Source organism: Eleutherodactylus coqui, chromosome 10 (genome assembly GCF_035609145.1).
Source record: "Eleutherodactylus coqui strain aEleCoq1 chromosome 10, aEleCoq1.hap1, whole genome shotgun sequence".
In the NCBI taxonomy this organism is placed as follows: domain Eukaryota; kingdom Metazoa; phylum Chordata; class Amphibia; order Anura; family Eleutherodactylidae; genus Eleutherodactylus; species Eleutherodactylus coqui.
In genome coordinates this window covers 29,029,307-29,050,332 of record NC_089846.1, presented here as the reverse complement: position 1 = coordinate 29,050,332, position 21,026 = coordinate 29,029,307, and the positions used below count along the sequence as shown (strand labels likewise).

The 21,026-nt window shown below is 42.8% G+C and overlaps 1 protein-coding gene across 2 annotated transcripts in view; it reads left to right on the top strand.

Annotated features, from left to right (window-relative positions):
* The window catches only part of SCAI (suppressor of cancer cell invasion), a 165,033-nt gene that overhangs the window by 87,087 nt on the left and 56,920 nt on the right, over positions 1-21,026 (top strand). For both annotated transcript variants that reach the window (XM_066580748.1, XM_066580749.1), the window contains exons 3-5: positions 9,433-9,528; positions 13,594-13,680; positions 19,341-19,439. In XM_066580748.1, coding sequence (XP_066436845.1) covers positions 9,433-9,528; positions 13,594-13,680; positions 19,341-19,439 — 282 coding nt within the window. The remainder of the gene's footprint in view (positions 1-9,432; positions 9,529-13,593; positions 13,681-19,340; positions 19,440-21,026) is intronic.

Sequence of the window (21,026 nt, the reverse complement as noted above, 5' to 3'; positions counted from 1 at the left end):
AATAACTATATTAGTTGACAAAGCTGTATCAGGCGTGTTTTTGTAAGACAACTTGTTTTCATTGGTACCACTTTGAGGTATATACCACCTTTAAAAAAAATAAAAATTCCCGTTTTGGGGAGGCGAGAATCAGAAAAATGCCTTTTTTTTTCTCTTCTTAAACGGAATTATCATACTGGATAAATGTAGTAATTTATAGTACAGGTTGTAGCAGATAAGGCGATAAAGATTTTTTTTTTTGTTCAGTATTTAAGTCTTGTGCAGGACTAGTTTCACACGGACAAGGATGATATCGCCCTCGCCACCCACGTAAAAGCCCCGTTGATGCAGGGCATTTTCCTGTGAAAACAGCCTTGCATTCCTACTGGGATGAAGGGAAGCCCTGCCGCGGCTGCCACAGCAGAGGATCGCGGAGTTCTCACATTGCTTTCAATGGGGCCCGCGCTGCTGCCGCCGACTCCCTGAAAACAGTCGGCGATATCGCAGGAAGATAGAAGAAGCTGCAATGTGTTTCCTGAATAGCATCGTAACGTGGTGCTATGAAGGAAAGCATTGCTTATGTGTATGACCCTATTCAAATTAATGGGGTCCATATTTGTGCGTCTTGCGATGCACAAATCTCACGCAATTTCCTTGGCCGCGTGAAACCGTCCGAAGGATAAAACAACTTAAAAATTTGTCTGTAAAAATGTTTAGATGCCACAGTCAGAAATGATGGCTGCATCTGCGGGATTAAATGGTGTAGAGGAGTGATTAGGTGAGCAAGTACTCATTTCACTGCTTTTCTGGGGAAAAAAAAGCCTATATGACAATCTGAGTGCAAATATGCTTAGTGCTTGATGGAGGTGTGTGTGTGTGTGTGTGTGTGTGTGTGTGTGTGTGTGTGTGTGTGTGTGTGTTAACCTTACAATTTCATGTACCCCTACCCTGTGGCAGGGAGATATACAGGAGACTCGCAGATCTTCTCTGCTGCTGGTCCACCTTCTTTTCTGCTCTGCACACACTGTCTGAAATGGCAACAGTAAAAGTCAGTATTCCCAGCCCAAATACGGAAGCCAGCGGCTATTCATAAGTCTGTAATACCCGTTGAGCTGTCAGCACAACACATTGAAGTACTAATATTCCCCTACTGTAATTTTTAGTTTTTACTTAAAGTACAATACATAATGGGTTTTTTATAAGACTAATCCCATGACGCAGATGTTTACGCTCAGTGTTTCATAAAGTCTGTCAAAATCCACATGGAGCGAATGTAATTTTTGCTGTGGATTAGCTTCACATTCATGATAAAAATCCACAGCTTTTTCTCTGTGCTGAATCTAAATGCGGCATATGATGTAAGGGAATTTCCCCCACCCCTTCGGTCCTCCCCCTCTCTGGGCCAGGGTGTAGAGCTGCGCTAAATATTAGCAGTTCTAACACTGACATACTCGGCTTGACTGTGTGTTAGGGCCATAATGGAAGGTAGGCGCCCTTTGGGAATAGTAGCAGAGAGACACCGTGTGTCTGCAGTATATAACTTTATTAAAAACATTTTATGCAACATAAATTGGCCACACTGGGCTCGCTGCCTTAAATATAAAACCAGCTGATACACCCAACTTCGCCTGAGTTAATTTGATACAGGTGTTTACCTGTTGTTCGCACGGAAAATATTATGAAGTTGTGGTTACTGCAGAGGAACCGAGGAATAAAATATGTATACACATAGAGGAGCGTTAGATTCTGCTCAGACTGCATGTACTGATGTCCCTCTGCAGAATACTTTACCTTTCACACTCTACTCACTTTTTACACTTAAAGGTAACAGGCCTTTTTATTAAAATTTTCCTCCAAATTGGAGGTCGGAGCCCCTTCTTGGCCTTAAAGGCATGCTCCATCCCTGCAGTCAATGGCCACTTCCTTATGTACTTTATAGCCTTTCAGTAGATTCTCCTCAGTGTGTATACACCAGAGAGGCTGAGCTAAATTCTCCTCAGTATATACACCATAGAGGGTGAGGTAGATTCTCCTCCGTATACAAATGATTTTCCTAGGCTTTATGGTTTCTGAGAAAAGAACACTCATGTATCGCGGATTTTTGCCGTTTATCGCGCTTAGAATTGAATATTGAAATTGCGCCCCTTTACTTTTGTCTATTTAGGACGTAAAGAATGGTTGTGGCAAACTTCATGTTTGTGCTGTTCAGATGTGTGTTGTTAGTTACATTACATAGGGGGTTACTTACTTTCGCAATTAGAATTGAATTAAGTTGTGACCCCTTTTACTTTTCCTATTTAGTATTTAAAGAATAGTCTTGCCAAATTTCACATTTGTACAACATCAGGAAGTTACAGAACATACAGATGCACACACGTTTGCACTTAAAATTAAGGGCTTGCAGCTTGATTATTCAATTCTCTTTAAGACCTAAACAATGGTCGTGCCAAATCTCAAGTTTGTACGACACCGGGAAGTTAGGGAATTAATTGGGTACATAACATGGAGGTTCACTTACTTTTGCACTTGGCATTGAATAATCTCAATCCTACAAATGGCCGCTGATGGAGAGGCACGTGAAGCGATTCCGTCCATTAGCAGTGCCTTATTGATTGAAGCGCAGACTATAGAAGGGCCTTCATGTTAAACATTTTATAAACTGTATAGTGAGAAGCCGTGACACGGCCCATTATAAAACCAGTGTGCTGCATGCGTGGAGTAAAATACGAGTTGACTGTGCTGTTGGCCTGGATGCTTCCTAGTCACTGGTCCCTTGCGTCCCTCCATCAGCTTGGAAACCGCAATTGATTCTTCCTGCACACTTGAGGAAAACGATTTTTCCATAGCATGTTATGGGTGCTATTTGCTGCAGATCTGCGGTGCGGATTCTGCAGCGAATATCCACCCATGGGCAGGAAGCCAAAGATCAAGCATTGTAAGTATGTGGTGCTTGTTCCCACGCCATAGTTAAAATACTGTGCGGTATTAAAGCTTTCATTGTAGCCAGAGTAGGTCGGGCCCTCGGCTGTATTTGGGTAGAAGGCAGAAGCAGTTGTTTACAGTTTCTGCCTTCTCTTTTGCAAGCTACATAGCACTCCGTGAGCACTATATAGTGATGAGAGAAAGCAGAAGTGGCGCTTCTGCTATTCAGCCTGGTGATCACATGATCGCTGGATGACCCCCTACAGGGGAATGTTTTTCCTGTAACTGGGGCTCCTATTGATGCCACAGTGGAAAAGTGTGAAGTTAAAGGGCCATGCTGGGGTTTTTTTCCCTCAATCAATATTCAGCTAATCGTGTGATCTTCATTATGACCAGCTCAGATTTACCTGGGGATACGGAATCATCTTCTAGTTCGTTTCACAGACTGTGTATGTTACATGGATCTACGACAGAAACCGCCTGCAGGGGGACACAGACACTCCAGTCAGTTACAGAGTATGATCACAGCTCCTGTCACACAGTTATAATATAGGAGAGAACAGCTCATCCTACTAACTGTATACTTGTGGTCTGTGGCTTAAACTGTTCTCCCAGCAGACAGAATGGTATAACCTTAGCTAATGCTCAATCAGATGAGGGGTCGGGCATGTAAAATGTGTTTTTGTTGGCGTGGCTCTCTAGGGAAAAAAAAGGGTCTGGTATGTCAATTGCTGGGTTACTCTGGTGATTAGGAAGAATCGCCTTGTTAACTTGATTTTGCTCCCCAATATTCATGAGTTGAAAGGCCTGATGCTTCCCCTCTGTTCTGAAAGCATACAGCGGGATTGCCCACAGATGGCTAATGGGCAGATATTGGGCAAACGGTAATCCTTGCTGTGACTGGTAGGTGGGGGACCCATGGCAAATGTTACTATGACTAGAAGGGGGTGGGTGGGCGTTTTCTGAGGAAGTGGTGGGGCTGGGCAGGTCTGCTGGGATTACTGGAGAAGTTGCATTGGGGCTGGCTACTAGTGTGTACAGGTAGGAAAATGCTGGTGTGTGTGTGTGTGTGTGTGTGGGGGTGTGGGGGTGTGGGGGTGGGTGGGTGGGTGGGTGGGTGTTGAGGTGCTGCCGTGACTACTAGGGAGGCGTGGGGGTAACTCTTAAAGAAGTTAAGTCGTGAATGGGGGCAAACATTTAAGGGACTAGTAAGAAAAGAGTACACACATGCTAATAGTAGTAATCATTGTCTATTATTGTGGAAATCTATAGATCGGCATAGGGGCTGTAGGCCTAAAATGCTACAATATTTTTTTTATTAAAACGAATTACAAAATTACTCTATTTTGGATGCACCGTATTAATAACCTCTTCTTTTGAAGGGATTGAGTCACAAGGTTCCTCCCACCATGTTGTTAGTCTGTAGAACCCCTTCCCACGTGTGTATATTACTGCTCAGTAGTCCTGAATAACTTTTTATTTAAGTACCTTACTTTATATGACTCCCACGCCGTATGCAGGTTCTTTCCTAACCGTATGGTGGGCGTATTCAGACGGAGAGCTCCCAGTAGAATTCATCCTCCATGAGCCCCCTCATTTTGATGTGAACAAGGTCCATACAAGCTGCTCATCATTTCTGGACCCCGGGAGCGGAGGATGTACATAGATAATTTGTCAAGGACCAGCACGTACAGTTTTTCGTTCTGTCGTGGTCTCGGGCACCAGGTTTACTCTGCGCATGCGCAACTCCCCAGATGACTAGCGGCTTGTGGGTACATCATGTATTTGCTTCTCAAGAGTGGTGCACGCACAGACTAAACCTGGTGCCTGTGATTACAACTGGGCAAAATGAAGTATGCGCCGGTCTAGACCCAAGTTGCTTGTGGAGATGCTGTCCACCTCAGTCAAGGCAAACGGAGGGAGCTAGTTCCACTTGGAGCTCTGAGTCTGAGTACGCCCACTGGACTGTTGGGAGAATATCTGACTCTTGCACGGTATGCAAATTCTCTCTCAACAAGCTCCAAGTGGAATTAATCCTTCTGTTTGACTGAAGTTGACGACCTCTCCACAAGCCACCCGTCATGTCTGGACCAACGCATGCGCAGGAAAAATCTGGCAAGCACTAGCACATTCGCCTCTTATTTTGCTTTGTCGTGGTCGCATGATCCAGGTTTAGTTTGCATGTACGCCACTGCTGAGAACCGGACATGTGGATGATGATCACCTGTGACCACAACAGAATAAAATTAACTGTGCATGTATTGGTCATCGGCAGATGTCTCTCCGCGCATTCTTTACTTCTGAGGTCCAGCGAGAAGCGACTTATGGGGTGCTTGTCCTCGTCAATCAAAGGTATGGGTTAGCTGGGAACCAACTCCATTCTGAGCGCTAATAGTCCGGATACGCCCACCGGACTGTTGAGAGAGAATTAGCATACGCCGCGGGAGTCATAAGGGTATCCAGGACTACTGAGCAGTAACAAATATACATTTTGAAAGGGGTTTAACAGAGTAGTAAAGTGGTGGGAATGGTGTAGTAGGGGGAAAACCAGGTGACGAGATCCCTTTAAATATGCTTATGAAGATGATCAGTATATTATGCAGGATACCTTGACATGATTACTCGTTATAAGCGTAATTTGCAGCAACGCTTCACAGCGGTATTTGGAATCCTCCATTTTAATACTATAAGTGATTTATATTCTGTTCACTCCTCACGTCTCCAGCTGATCAGCTCACTTTTTGGGAACAAATGGATTTCCATTTGACAGCATCCTCTCTGATGTCTATGTTGAGAGAAGACAGCGCTTCACGGACTGTTGCCTTTTGCACGTAATATTTCCGCTCTGATATTAATAAGACATTTAGTACCTCTCGGCTGGAGTTATGTCAGAAGCATTTCACAGTGTTCAGCATATCGTTGCATTTTTCCACCACTTTTGCCTCATATCCCTCCAACCCCCCCACCCCCCACCCCCAACCAACTTTTCTGGATCTTCGGCTTTGTCAGAGCTATCAGAACAAAACACGTAATTCCTTTACTTTACCTTTATCAGTTATGACTGCTCGATGCTGGGAAACGCAAAGGCTTATATCTTTGTATTAGAGCGCAATGAAGTTGTTGCCTGCAGCAACCAATCGGGTCTATTTACTAATTTTCTACCCTTTTTAAAATGGGTTTTCCGGGATGTATAAATTTATAGTTTGACATTTAGTGTCACATCAGCATCTCTAGCCAATCAGAGCAGCTTGTAGTAGTCTTTGGCTACTGATGCACAATGTGCATCAGGTAGTCAGAAGTAAAGTGGTACTGGCTAACCAAGATATCAAGAGGGTTGCTTTAAGCAGTGTTAAAATCTGCATCGGAGGCTTCGTTCAGAATATCGGGTGCAGAATAGCATAGCATATACTGCACTGTTCAGTCTGGGTGGCATGACAGGCACCATGTACTATAATTGGATCCTATAAAGCCTGATTTGGTGGGGGGTCAGAGTACAAGCAGCGCGTTATCTCCAGCCGTCCCATTAAAAATTAATGGAGTGGCACCATGCATGTGCGGCTGCACTCCATTCAGTCCCCTCCTTGCATTGCGGGTGCAGTGAAGAGAGGGGGACGTGGGACCCCCATTGGGATTGGCAGTGATACCCCCACCAATGAGACTTTTGTCAGGTATCCATTGGATAGATGATGAAAGTATATCGTACATCCCCATGAAGCCTTATGGCCAATTCAGAGAGGGGTATTTTCAGTCTGGGTATTTCAGGGACAGTGTGCAGACAGATTTATAACCTATGAGGCGATAGATAGATAGATAAAAAACATAAAAATTTCTAGCTGACTGGTGATTCATGGGAAAGAAAATGTCCTATGCCCGTCGTTTTTCATGGACAATAGGATATGCAATATGCGTGGTCAATGCGGATCAAACAGCACTGTTACACCCAATTTCTCGGGCGCGACATGTACGCATGTCTGAATAAGCCCTTTATTCTGTTCTTTACATTGATACCTTGTAACCAAATGTCATTAAAGAAAAACCAAGGCCGAATGCACACGGCTGGGTCGGATTCCGTATGCGGGATCCCGCAGCGGAATCGGAACCCAGTGCCCGCCGGTGGCCCCTTTGCGTGTACCTTTCAGGATTGTCTTCTCTCTGCTGCGAATGTGTCGGCACAGTGCAGAGAAAGAAGCGCCGATGATGCAGATCTGTGCTAATTTTGAAATTGACATTTCGGAATCGCCGCGGGCCTGACTTCCATTGACTGCACCAAAATAGAACGTGCTGCGACTTTTCTTCCGCGAGCGGAAATCATAATTAAAACCGCAATTTAACATTGCGTGCTATGGACGGACATTGCTGCGGAATCTGCAGCCAGACGCCCGCCGCAGAAAAAATCCGCCCGTGTGCATTGGGCCTTAAGTCATAATGGGGTAATAATGTTGCAAATGAAAACAAAGTTATTCTCCTGTCAAAATGTAAAGTAATTCAAGGGTTAATATTACATGGTGACCATTGTTTTATGCTGGTCTGCCGTGGCTCTGCAGGTTCCTGGGTCCTTATTCTGTATTTCAAGGTAGCCATAGAGCTCCTCTGACTACCAGATGCACACTGTGGACTAAGACACTACATGCTGCTCTCTGGTTGGCCAACACTGCTCACATTAGCATTGCTGGCCAATCCAAAAGCAGAGTGAATCAGGTGGACAGAGAAGTGTTGTGGCAATCTTCGTTTCCAAGTCCCTAAAGGGCACCAGGTACTACACTCAGAAAGCTGGCCGAAATTATATATACGATAAGAACCAAGTGCCATAAATATATGTTGCTTGGGCTTTAATACTGTGTCCTATTAAAAATATTGTATGGGATTAGCAAGAGCTGGTTGGGTGCTCTGTTGTCAGTGACGGCCAAGGACCCAAAGGAGAAGACAGAAGTGGTTTTTAATTGCTTCAACCTTTTGTTTTGCAGGCAGCATAGCACTCACTGAGCACTATGTAGAGAATAGAACAGAAATGCCGCTTCCGCTATTCAACCTGTCGATCACCATTTCCGAGTGCCCCCTGGCATGGCATTGCTGCACGGGCTTAATAGACCCAGATCAGCTCTGCCACTGACTTATCCTCACACCAGGGGGGTTGTTTTCCCCTCTAAATGGATGTCGCAGTTACAATTGAAAACTCCAAACTAAGGGGGGAAAAAAATGTCCCCCAGAGATGTTTAAAAAAAAAAGTTACAAAAATAAGTTAAAAAACTAAATAAAATAAAAATTACTGAATGTGTATGTAAATCAACGATGCCGACCTAAACAGTCACCATAACTGCCCTAAAAGCTGAGACTTTTCCAAAATTAAACAAGTCTACCGCCATACAGTGCACAGGATGCCCACCACTGGAAATAGTTTCTTCATGCCCACACACACAATGGGTGTGAAATTTGTGACCGTGTCGTGGACCTCAGATGTGACGGTAATTTTGGGCCACCCGGTATACTTTTTAGGGCATTACGGCTATTGGGGCGCATTTTCACATAGAAGATTTAATGCGGATTTCCCGCATCAAAATCTGGATTTTGACACCGATCCGCAGAAGGGGTGAAATCTGTTACAGATTTGCTGCAGATCCGTTCCGAAATCTCCCATGTGTGAACACACGCTTATATTTGCTCCCATAGTTCATTTCTCGCAGATATCGTGCCGACGCATCCACCGGCTATCTGCAGTATATAGAAATCAGATGCTGCTAATCGTGACCCATCACTGCTGAGAATGAGATATATCCTGTCCCGTATCGTTAGCTTGGATGGAATTGCGGCATGCAGCAGCAAAAGCAAATCTTACTGTGACGGAAGGTATTTGGGGGGGGGATGAAGGCTTTTGGGGAACTATTCACAGTAGCAGCCTGTTTCCATGGAAACCTCACCGCAGGTGGCTGTGCTGTGTGACAGCGCCGGGCTGCCTTGTGCCGGCGGAGATGGAGGACATTGCCAATCAAGATATGCTGAGAATGTGTGAGGAAATCAGCGCCGCAGACAGGTTAACGCGGGTCCCTCTGGTGAAGATGAAAAATATATATAAACTAGGTGAAGTGCGATCCGATAATCACCGTCCTCCTTGTGTACTGCGGCTCGCGAGTCAGGAAGAGCTTGGCGAACTCGCAGTTTTTCCCAACGAGGAGCCATAAGGTCACTTAGACGGGAGGGGGGCAGCGTCATGGGCCCGGGGTATCATCTCATTCCACAGCCCATTTATTTCACATTCGGCGCTGTGAGTGATAAAGCCGGGAGGTGCCAGCCGACAAAAACCTTTCTCGGGTTCAACGCGGACAACCTAATAACTTCACGGTGACTAGTTTGCTTTCGCCTGTAGATGTGACGTATTCTAATTTACTTTAAGTTCTGCTGGAAAATGTGAAACTTTATTAGTTTTATGTTTTGTTTTTTTTATTACTTTTTTTTACACCCCTTTTTGTGTTTTTTGCTGCTCATTATTTTTTTTGACTTTGGCCAATGTTGTGTTTTTTTTGGGTTTTTTTGTAGGGATTTACCTCAGTATGGACAGAAACAGTGGCAGTCGTACTTCGGAAGGACGTTTGATGTCTATACGAAGCTTTGGAAGTTCCAGCAACAACACAGGTAGGCATTGTGGCTCACAGAGGCGGATCTCGGACTCCAATGGGATACTATTATGAATTTATTTTTTTATTTAAAGGGGTTGTCTCATGAAAGGAAATGATTTTTAAATGGGACCTAGTCAGGCGATTGCCACAAAAAGCTCTGTATGGCCATACATCATATGGTGACCATTCATACCCTTGGCTGTCTGTGTAATGTATAGACATATCGGGTCTTCCTGGGCGAGTTCTTCCTTATGAAAGCTGTCTAAAACTGAATCTATCTTCGTTGCTCGTAGCAACCAATCACTGTGCAACTTTCATTTGTTCTGCTGAAGTAAAATGAAAGCTGTGATTGGTTGCAACGGCGAGAACATTTTTTTTTTTTTAAATAAGAGTGATCATGAGTTTTTTCCATGGCCCACCCTATGGAACACATTTCTGTTTTGAGCTGGAAATACGTGTATGCCTTTAGTACAGACAGGTGTTATCTTGTTAACCATTTCCTAGCCGCAAGATTTACCTCCCTTCATTACCAAGCATGGGCCACCAGGGCATTTAGTCTATGGGTAGTCAGAAATTGATTAAAAGGCTTGTCCCACAAAAACAATTTTAACTATCCACATGACAGCCCATAAATTGATTGCTGGGGGTTCGACTGATGGGACCTCCATGGCTCACAAAATCGGCGTACCTCAAGTCCACTGCATTCACTTCTATGGTGTTGATGGAGATGGTGCAGCACTTTCTCCATAGATTGAATGGAGTGATGGTACACATACGTGACACCCTCTCCATTTACTCTTTGTGGACTTGGGGTGGCACCGTTCTCCTGATCCCTGAGGTCACAGACCTTCAGCAATCAATTACTTGTAACCTATCCTGTAGATGCGGTATACATTGTTTTGGTGGGGCAAGTCTTTTATTGAGGGAACACCTGTCTAGACTGAGATATGAATATCATAGAGAAGGCACATGAGAAAAAACTTTTTTTTTGTTTTAATAAAGGGGTGTCCATTTTAGTTAAACTATGTTCATATAACCTATTTGGGAATTGTGATTCAAAAGAGGGGCATCCTCTGTTAAGGGTCCAATGGAGAGCAGTTGCAAAGAGCATCTCTTGCTCTGGATGAGCTGTCCAGTTCTGATGTCAATGAATGCTATATGATGCCTAATTTCTCGTGTGGTGGCGCTGCAGAGAAATTGAATATTTACTGTATGGTTTCTCTACAGATTATTGTTGATCACTGGGAGTCGCAGCAAAGGAATACATTGTGATCCTCTTATTGTAAAGGGACTCCTTTATTAGGAACTAGCGTACCCGTCGCGCGTTGCTGCGAAGACAGACATACATACATACTTCGTTTTTATATATCTAGATGACGGCAGCAGCGACCACTGAGGTTTTGTAGGCCGCTGCTTCCCCCTTCCAGGCTGAATAAAATAGCCGTTGTGTGAGAATCGCTGGGGGGGGAGACATTCTTACTGCTGGGAGAATTGCTGGGGGGGAGGGGGAGACATTCTTACTGCTGGGAGAATTGCTGGGGGGGGGATGGGAGACATTCTGACTGCTGGGAGAATCGCTAGGGGGGGGGGGATGGGAGACATTCTGACTGCTGGGAGAATCGCTGGGGGGGGATCGGAGACATTCTGACTGCCAGGAGAACCGCTGGGGGGGAGCCATTATGACTGCTGGGGGAACCACTTGGGGGGGGGGGTGTTATGACTGCTGGGGGAACCACTTGGGGGGGGGGGGGAGCGGGCATTATTACTGCTGGGGGACCGCTGGGGTATGTCACTCTTATTACTAATGGGGGGAGTGTCACTATTACTGCTGTGGGATGTCACTATTATCGCTGGGGTGAAGGTGTCACTATTACCGCTGGGGTATGTGTACATGTGGCAGAAATGGGCAGGGCTCTTTCAGAATAGACCGGGTGCAGATTTTGACTGCTTTTTAGATGCGGAAATGCTGCAGAATTTTCCACAGAAATCTCCGCTGAGCACATTCTGCAGTATTTCCGCGTCCAAAAAGCAGTCAGAATCTGCACCCGGTCTATTCTGAAACAGCCTTGTCCTTTTTAGAACGACGGGGGTAAAATCATACGTTGTGATAAGCCCCGCCCCCTGACGTGTTGGCACTTTGCGATACATAAGTGGGTTTTGGGTTGTAGTTTGGGCACTCGGTCCCTAAAAGGTTCGCCATCACTGGCCTAGTACATGTTTGCCCACTTCCAACTTCAATGGAGACTGACTGTAAATGGCTGGCGTGCTCTAGTATTTATGGTTTCAAGCTGTACGTGTCATTGCATACAGTCTATCTATCTATCTATCTATCTATCTATCTATCTATCTATCTATCTATCTATCTATCTATCTATCTATCTATCTATCAGGGTTATTGCATACAGTCTATCTATCTATCTATCTATCTATCTATCTATCTATCTATGACATCAGGAAATGAGAGAATTAGATTTTGTAGGCCGCTGCTTCCCCCTTGCGGGCTGAATAAAATAGCCGTTGGGTGGAACATACAATTTATCCGGCTGCTGTGGCTTCTTAGGAAGATATCCTAGTACTTGTTTACCCACTTCCAACTCCAATGGTAATTGGCTGGCGTGCTCTAGTGGTTCCAAGCTGTACGTGTCATAATAGAGCCTTAATGACATCACAATGCAGCTTTATAGAACATGTTGGGGCATATTCAAGGGCGTCCGATGTTGATGACATCAGTGATGACATCACAATAGCAGGTGGCTTACTTATTCGATCTACGTGGGGGGGGGGGCGTAACTTTCGACGACGCTCGCGCGCCATTTATCGTAGGATATTTGTACTATGCCTATAATCTTCCCAGGAGTGTACTCAACAACTTCCCAAAGTTTCATGGCGATCGGATGAATGGTGTAGTAGCGCATAAAGGACAAACACGCACGCACGCAGACAGACATACATTCAATTTTATATATATAGATGAGTTGACCAAGATGAATAACCCATTTAACCCCTTCCTGACGTGCACCGAACGTGGACACCCAAGTGCATCTTAAGTGTAGGGAGTTGGCCTGGGAGTCAAGCCTGCTCCGTACACAGCGAGTATTGACCATTTTTAACAGGTGACACCTACCAGCAACAGCTGCAGTTGGCGACATCTTTGATCGCGACTGTTAACCTTTTAAATGCAGCTGCCTTTTTTGATTGTGGCATTTAAATATCGTACTCAAGACTGTTATGTCCCAAACTGCCCCCTTGCAATGAAATTGTGCGTTGCCATCTGGGTATGATGGCAGCTTGGAGCCTTCTGAAGGCCCACAGGGCTGCTATGATTGGCTTGTAAGATGTCCATGTAGCACAACTTTGTAGAATGTCAGTAGGAGCAGTGTATACTGCAATACTATGGTATTGCATTGTACTATATAAGCCCTCAATTATAAGTTCTAATCCCCTTTGGGGACTGAAAAAACAAATGTAAAATAAAGTTGTTTATTTTTTCTAATAGTTAAAAAAAATATATTAAAAAAATTAGCCTTTTTGCCCTGCTGCCGTATCAAATCAGTTAAAAATTTGTATCACTGCGTCCATAAAAAGTTCAGATTATTAAAATATCACATTATTAATCCTGCACAATAAACGCTGTCAGAAAAAAAAAAAGTAAGCCAGATTTGTGGGGTTTTGGGTCAGCCTGTCTCCAAAAAAAAAAATATCGCATAAAGAGCAATCACAAAGATGAATCATTAAAACCGTGTGATCTAAATTCTAAGAGTCCTCTTACAACCTGGTTAACAAGAAAGTAAAAAAATAAATTAGAGAATCAAAAGATGGGGGCAAATAAGGTATTTCATTTTAAGTTGTATCGCATTTAAGAAAAAAGTGTGTAATTTTTTTTTTTATTTTTTTTTTGAGTCTTGACTTTCTTTTTTCCAAACATAAACTTGCATTTCTAACCTCCTTCCCAGCACATGACCGTTTTAATAATTTTCTGAGCCAAGGAGTCATTAACAATCCTTTTTTATGTATATAATTTTTTTCTATGTATGTCATTAGAAAGGAAGATTTCGATGAATGTTTTTTCCTCTGTTTGCAGGCAAGTGCTTGACAATCGGTATGGCCTCAAACGCTGGCAGATTGGAGAAATCGCCTCAAAGATTGGTCAGCTGTATTACCACTATTAGTAAGTATCTGCTGATGGGAAGTGAAATGACCAGATGTAAAAGGATTAAACAAGGCACTGATTTAGTATGGAAAAGCCAATTGTATTGCTGCATTACTGCAGACTGGAGGAAGTGCAGTCTATTTGGCAGTGGCACAGATGAAGTCACTATCGTAAAGACTTCTCCTCAATCTGTCACATGGGTTAACCAGGGGGAAAATACATTTTTGGAATCTGCTTAGAATGCTACCAAAGGATAAAAAGTTATGCTTTCCTCACTTATTGCACCACTGCTCGGTCCTTTGCTATTCTGCACAAAGTGCAGAGATGACGCCACCAACACCAGAGAAATTTGATCACCGCAGTCAATCCCCGACTCGTGTTTTTCTTGTAATTATACGGTTAAACAGAAAAAGGGGTCTTAGAGGAAAAAAATTGAAGGCCTGAGTGTGCAGTTTTTTTTCCACCTACACATAGTGATTGACTTCTCTATCTATATATACAGTACAGACTATTACAGGAAGAATCGTCAATCACTGTGTCAGTGGGGCGAGCAGGACTTGGAGGGTTCCTCTGAGTACTGACATTTGTACAACTTTTTTGAACATACTGTACCAAATCCTAGGAAACCTAATGTCTGGCTCAACATCTTCCCCACTCTCCGTAAATAGCGTCTCACGGTGAAGTGCACTAAGTTTATTAAGAGGCACATGCATCTTAACCCCTTCAAAACCAGTAGTGTTTTTTTTTTTTTTTTTTTTTTGTTCTCACCTCCCAAAAGCCATAAGTTTACTTTTCAGTTGCTATAGCTGTATGAGGGCTTACTTTCTTGGGGCTCAAGTGGCATTTTTAATGGTACCATTTAATGTACCATATAATGTACTGAAAGCAAAAGTTTAAAAAAAAAATTCAATGAGGTGAAATGGAAAAAAATTGTAATTGCACAATTTGTTTTGAGGGGATTTGGTCTTATTACATTCACAATGCAGTAAAAATATGTGAATTTGTTCTCTGGGTAAGTAGGATTAAAACGATGCAAAATTTATATAGTTGTTTTACTACTGTAAAAAACTTTTATAAAAAAAAAAAAAATGCTGTCACCAGAAATAACATTTTTTTTTTTAATTGCTTGAGCTATGTGAGGGCTTTTTTTGGCGGGGACAGATTGCTCGTATGGCTCAACTAAAGGCCCATTTACACTGGACGATTAGCGCTAAAAATTGGCTAATCGGCGATCGTTTTAGCGATAATGTGCGTGTAAATGGGCGCGGGGCACCCACATTTCGAGCATTTTTAGCTTATCGTTAAAATCAAGCTCACCTAAAAATCATCCGCACTTTTATCGTTAGTTCTCAACAGGGTAGTGCTGATAGTATTGTTTCCCCGTGGAGAACAAAGGCTCTGAGCGCTTCGGGCTATTAGCTATGTTCAGCAAAGGCTTCATTTGCATACATAATTGGTATTTAAGTAGCTGAGTAGCTACTTGGATACCAATTATTTTTTATGCAAAATAATCGCTCAAAGCTGTTGCTCAAACTGTCATTTGAGGGATCTTTGAGTGATTATCTGCTTGTGTAAATGGGCCTTAACATAGATTTCAGCTATAAATGATGTAAATTTATTGTAAATCCAGTGAGCCCTATTTGCTAAGTCCCACGCAGCATTAGAAAAGCAGCAAGCGCAGTGCAAAAAGGCCCGACAGCTGAAAATCTTGGTGCAGAGATGGAGTTTGCTAATAGTTCTGATTTTAACAACTCCCTAAACAAAGTCCCTCTCTCCTCCTCACCCCCAGCACTGAGGTGCCTCCTGAATGGAGCAGCGGTTGTGCATGCGCAGTACCGTTCTATTCCTCTTTACTGCTGGAGATAGCCTAGTATTAGTGCTAGACTATTTCTGTCGGCCCCATTGCAATAAATGGAGCAGAACTTTGCATCTGCGACCACTGCTTCACTCAGCTTCTTCGGCAGTGTGGAATGGGGGTGTTGTGAGGAGGAGGGGGGGGGGGGCATGGGACCTCCATTCTCAGAATCTGTGAAAATGTCAGCGATGAACCCCCACCAATCAAACTTTTATCACCTATCTTGCAATAGGCGATTAAAGTAAAATTTAATATGGAAAAATTAAAATGGAAACGATAAACTTTGCGCCTTTTCTGCGTTATCAGCTCCCTCCCTGTTTTTCAGCTGTACGTGCAATGAAGTGCATTAACATCCGTAAGGTCATGGGACATCCTATGCTGACCTATAATGATAGTGATCGTTTGCTTACGTCTCATGGACTTTACATCATAGCATACGGATGATAAACGAGAGAGAACGAGTACTAGCGGAGTTAGAGCGGCACAATTACCATAGAAGTATATTACTTCTTGGTCTATCTTCCAGTTTTGAGTAGTTTTAGGATAATCCCTTTAATGATCTGTGGCCAGTAACAAAACGGAGAGCTCAGCCAGGAATCTACCACTGATGTCGGCATCTTTCATTAGGATATCTGCAACGACCAACTTGAGTTACCTGAAGATTAAACAAGAAGGGTCGCCATGTAGGATTCTCTAGCAGGAGAAGGTTTAGGCTTCCTCTATGCTCAGCTTGTTAACTTGAAAGGTTTGCAGCCAGCGGGACTTTGTTTCTGCTAAAGACACTGGTGTTTGAACATCGAAGGCCTTTCCACATGTCCAAGGTCTGAAGGTCGCTGTAACTTAGTTTCGAAGCCTGTAATAATTTGTTGCAACCTGTAAAGTCAAGTATGTTTTAACAAATTGGAACATTTCAGATGGCAGGTTCTTCTTTTTTTTTTTTTTTTCACCGTTGGACTCAAAACTGGGTGGGCTAGAGATGCAATAGAACAGAAAGGTGATTAAATAACACAATGTACTAACGTAGTTTTTAAGGCCAGAGCTAGACGAGACCGCATTGTGATGCAGCGCCGCATGCTATAAGAATTGCTTATAGTTACAAAGTACACGGAACTGTAGCAATTTTTTTGAACCAGATGGCATTTTCCCACAAAGTTTGCGCAACTCTTGGGTTGTTGGCAATTTAACTACTGTTATTTTATTTTATTTTTTATATATATTTTTTAATTTTTGCTTTTGAAAAGCCGTAACTTAAAAAAAGAAAAAAAATTCTGTCGAAATACCTGTAGGAGGGCTTGCTTTTGCGCGGCGAGTTGTGTACGATCATTTTTGTATTCAATTTTTACTGGAAGATGGGGTAACCAAAAAGCCACAATACTGTGTGTGGTTTTTTTTGTACAGTATTCACTGTGTGAGATAACTAATGGAATATTTAGTTCAGGCTTTTTTCAATACCAATTTTTTTTTAAATTTTTAATTGTTTAGACTGGTTTGTGGGAAGAGGTCCCTATAGTGGGGTCACCTCAGGTGAAACAGTGAACCCTCTTAGGGACAATCAGAGAGGGGATCAAAGCAACAAGCGTAGTATATTAAACAATCTTGGTCCACTAGAGACCCCCAAAAACTAGGACACAGATTTAATCAGTCCTAAATCTTAAGGAATGGAACCAGATCATTCTACATACACATATATACCTATTGTGCCATTAAGAGCAATGGCTGCTGTTCGTTTTGTTCAATTTCCTAGTTGAAAGGATTTGTAGATTGCCAAAGTACGGAACGACTTCAGATATAATCATCTGAAGCTGTCAGTCTACCATCTGGGCTGACGTTGCTGCTGTTCTTTTATTTTACTTCTTCTGGACAGCTGGGGAGGATTGGACTCTGGGCTACTGCATGAAGCATTGGGTGTTTTGGATCTCACAATATCATGAAGCTCTGATTTATCTAGGGAGCATTTATTAAGATCATATACCACTCTCCTTTTTGGTGCTCATTAGAAGCGCCTGGCACTTGGTATCTAGATGTCGGTCAATTCTACTTCAGACTAGTTACTATATTAAATTGACTTGCATGGTTTCTGATGAATTGTGATGTCCAATAGAAACTTGTCTAACCTATAACTTTGTTTCATTGGGATTAAATCCATAATTCTGTTCTATTGAAATTTTGGGGTCTATAGTGGACCATGATTGTTTGATATACTACGCTTGTTGCTTTGACCCCTTCTCTTAATTTCTCTGTGAGGGTTCACTGTTTCAACTCGGGTGAGCCCACTATAGGGGCCCCTTATTAGTTAATTCATAGCTCTGGTTTTTATATAGGAGATTAATAAAAGTTATATTTTAGGGTTCTGTTTCTGTGAAGTAGTTTCTCTACAAGTAGTAGACCCTTCTGCCCCGGTGATTTACTTTTGTGGGAAGAGAGTATTTTTAATTATGCTGTATTTGTAAAAAAGTACCTTTTTTTTTTTTACTAGAACCTCTGACCATTTGATTGCTTCAAAAATATACTGTAATACTTCAGTATTGCAGTATATTGTATTTTTAATGTTCACATATTAAGCCTTGCCACAAAAAGGGCTTTATATAGTCAGACACATGGCGGCCCTGCAAACCATCAGGCCCAGGGCTGCCATGACAACCATTAGCACTTCGCTTTTGCATTATGGGGTCCGATGGTGAGTCAGAGAGAGAGCGCCCACCCTGTCCAGTTGACAGCTTATATTCACAGCACATAGAAGATAAAACAAATTCTTCTCTACTCACAATAAAATAATGCATAATTATGCTAATTTATTAATACTACTAATTGATAATTAATGACACAAATTAATTAGTTAATTTAATGAGGTTGTGCCTTTGTAGACTATTAGCCTATGCTTAGATTGCGTCATCAATAGTAGATCAATGGGGGTCTACCAGCCGGGACTCCCACTGATTATCTGTTGGCCACACTGATGTACTTTGTGCACTGAACTGATTTCTGTAGGAAGCAAACAATGTCATTTCCACTGCAGTGGCCAGACTTGGTATTACACTTTAAGTTCCCATTCACTTCAATGCCTGTAATACCAAGCCTGCCTACTGCAGTGGGAACAGAGCTATCCTGCAGAAAGTAGCTCAGCACACAAGCATATTTGCTTGGTGAACAGCTGATCGGTAGGGATTCAAGGCAGCAGACCCCTTTGTTAGACAAAGTGTGGTGCAACTGAAATCTGGATCATCTGACCAGGCAATGTTTTCAACTGGTTCACTAAGTGATCCAATTTGGGGGGGGGGGGGGTTGCTGCTTTTTGTTTTTTAGTTAGCACTGCATTTGAACTGCTGGGTGTTAGTCTATGCTGAGGAGTTAAAAGTTGTCTGTTTGGTTATAGTTGGAGCACCAGCACTGCGTCAGCAATTCTGAACCTCCTTCGCTGGCCCCTTCCATTGACTAGCTGTTTAATTCCACAGGATCCTCTTTTGCTGGTTCTTTTTTTTTAATTCTCGATCACACATTCTCCCTTTACTCTCTACACTGTTGCATGAGAAAATGCCACAAGGGTTACCATGTATGAAATCCTGGTCCCGGTTAGTCCAGCGCTAATGACCCGGCCTCGTTGAAAGTGACATAGGTCGCTGGATTTTCTTATGTGGATTCCCACTGAAATTGATCCACAGAAAACTTGTCCCTTGATTTTATGCTGTTCTTGGAATGTCTGATTTCCATACGGGGAAGCTCCCATCATGAAAGGGCTGGTGTCTCTAATAGTGTCTATTCAGTGTATGTACAGTTGGGTTATGCAGACATATGAGTGTAAAAAAAAACTTTTCTTCTTTTTCAGTCTTCGTACATCAGAGACAAGTTACCTTAATGAAGCGTTCTCTTTCTACTCTGCAATTAGACATCGGTCTTATTATTCCCAGGTCACCAAAGAGGATAGGTAAGACATGGAAACCTGCTTATTATGAAACTGTAGCTGCATTGATTGTTTTCTTCTTCTTTTTTTTTTTTGTTTTGTTTTTTTTAAATAGTTTTAACTTTTTTTTCAAGTTGAGAATGGGAAAAAAATAAACTGCAATAATACAGAAGCGTACATATGAATGTCAATTCTTGTTTGTGGATTAATTAAGGGTCCACTACATTACGGGGTTGTTCTGGTTTTTCCTGATTTTTATTTAATTCTTTTTCTATTGATGACAGGCCATCAATAGTTAATCGGCAGGGGTCTACCTCTTGCATCCCCGCTGATCAGCCTATTACCAGTGCTGCAGTAAAAATGGAAAGCTGAGGAAACGCATCGTATTGACCAGAGAAGATCCCCCAGTTGGTATTGCAGGCCCCGCTCCCATTTGAATTAAGCAAAAGCCACATGTTCTATACCAACCCAGGCTACTGCGCTATGGTCAGCGTGTCATCAGTAGATGATTGCATGGTCCAACGCTCAGATCCCTGCCAATGAGCCAATTAGTGGTACCACTGTAACTATGGAAAGAGTGGACAGTGGCACCGTTAATTGTCTCATTGGCAGGGTGCTGAGCGGTGGACCCTGCGATCATCTATTGAGGACACGTCTTCAATGGAAAAAAAAATCAAAAAACCCTCACGCAACCTTTTTTTACCGTAAAAAAAAATAAATATACGTCGCTTAAATGTCAATGGATTACCTAGCATAAAACTTCAGCAATCTCCGTTTGTACCATGTTTCGTCAAGGTGAGATTTTATTGATCGCCACGCATTTCATATCTGTTGATTTTGATATCTTTTTAGGTTTCCCAAACCTATTTGGAGTACGTCAGTTATTGCCCTCTAAAGGTGGTTGTTGGAACTATTTTCTGATATGTATAAATCTTGCACACACAATTCTGATTTTTGAATATCCAATTTTTTGGCAAAGAAGGTGGTGTACATATTTAATTAAGAGCCAATAAATCATTCAGATTCCTGCATCCAGCTGAAATCTGAATGATTCATTGTAAATGCATGCCCCGACTGAACGAGAATCCGTTTGCTTTTCATTTGTTGAGTTTTTGTGTCCAGAAAGTTAAATGACTGATCGGCCCGTGTCCACAGACAGTTTACTGATGAGCGACTGCCTGCTTCTACTGTGAATGGAGGCGGGCTCTCCCAAACTATTCCCGACCCGGCCTGTAGGACCCCCGGCACCCTCCGCCTTCATTCACTAGTGATTATCGTTCTTGTGTGAAAATACAGGAATGCCTATCGCCGGGACGACCTGTTGGGCATCTGTGCCATGTAAAAGAGCCCCAAGATATCGGAAAATATATAATTTGAGTATTATCGAGCCTTCTTGCTCCTCTCGGTACTTTAAATGGGTTGTCAGATGAGACATTCTTTGCTTCTACAGCAGGTTTGCACAACCTTTTCTAGTCCGAGGGCCACATTGTCTGAACCAATACCAATAGAACTTAAAGCAACCTTATGTCTTCGAGTCAAAAGTTTGTCCTGGGACAAAAGGGAAGGGGGGGGGGGGGGGGGTAAGAGTGTATTACCTGCTGTCCTTGATGC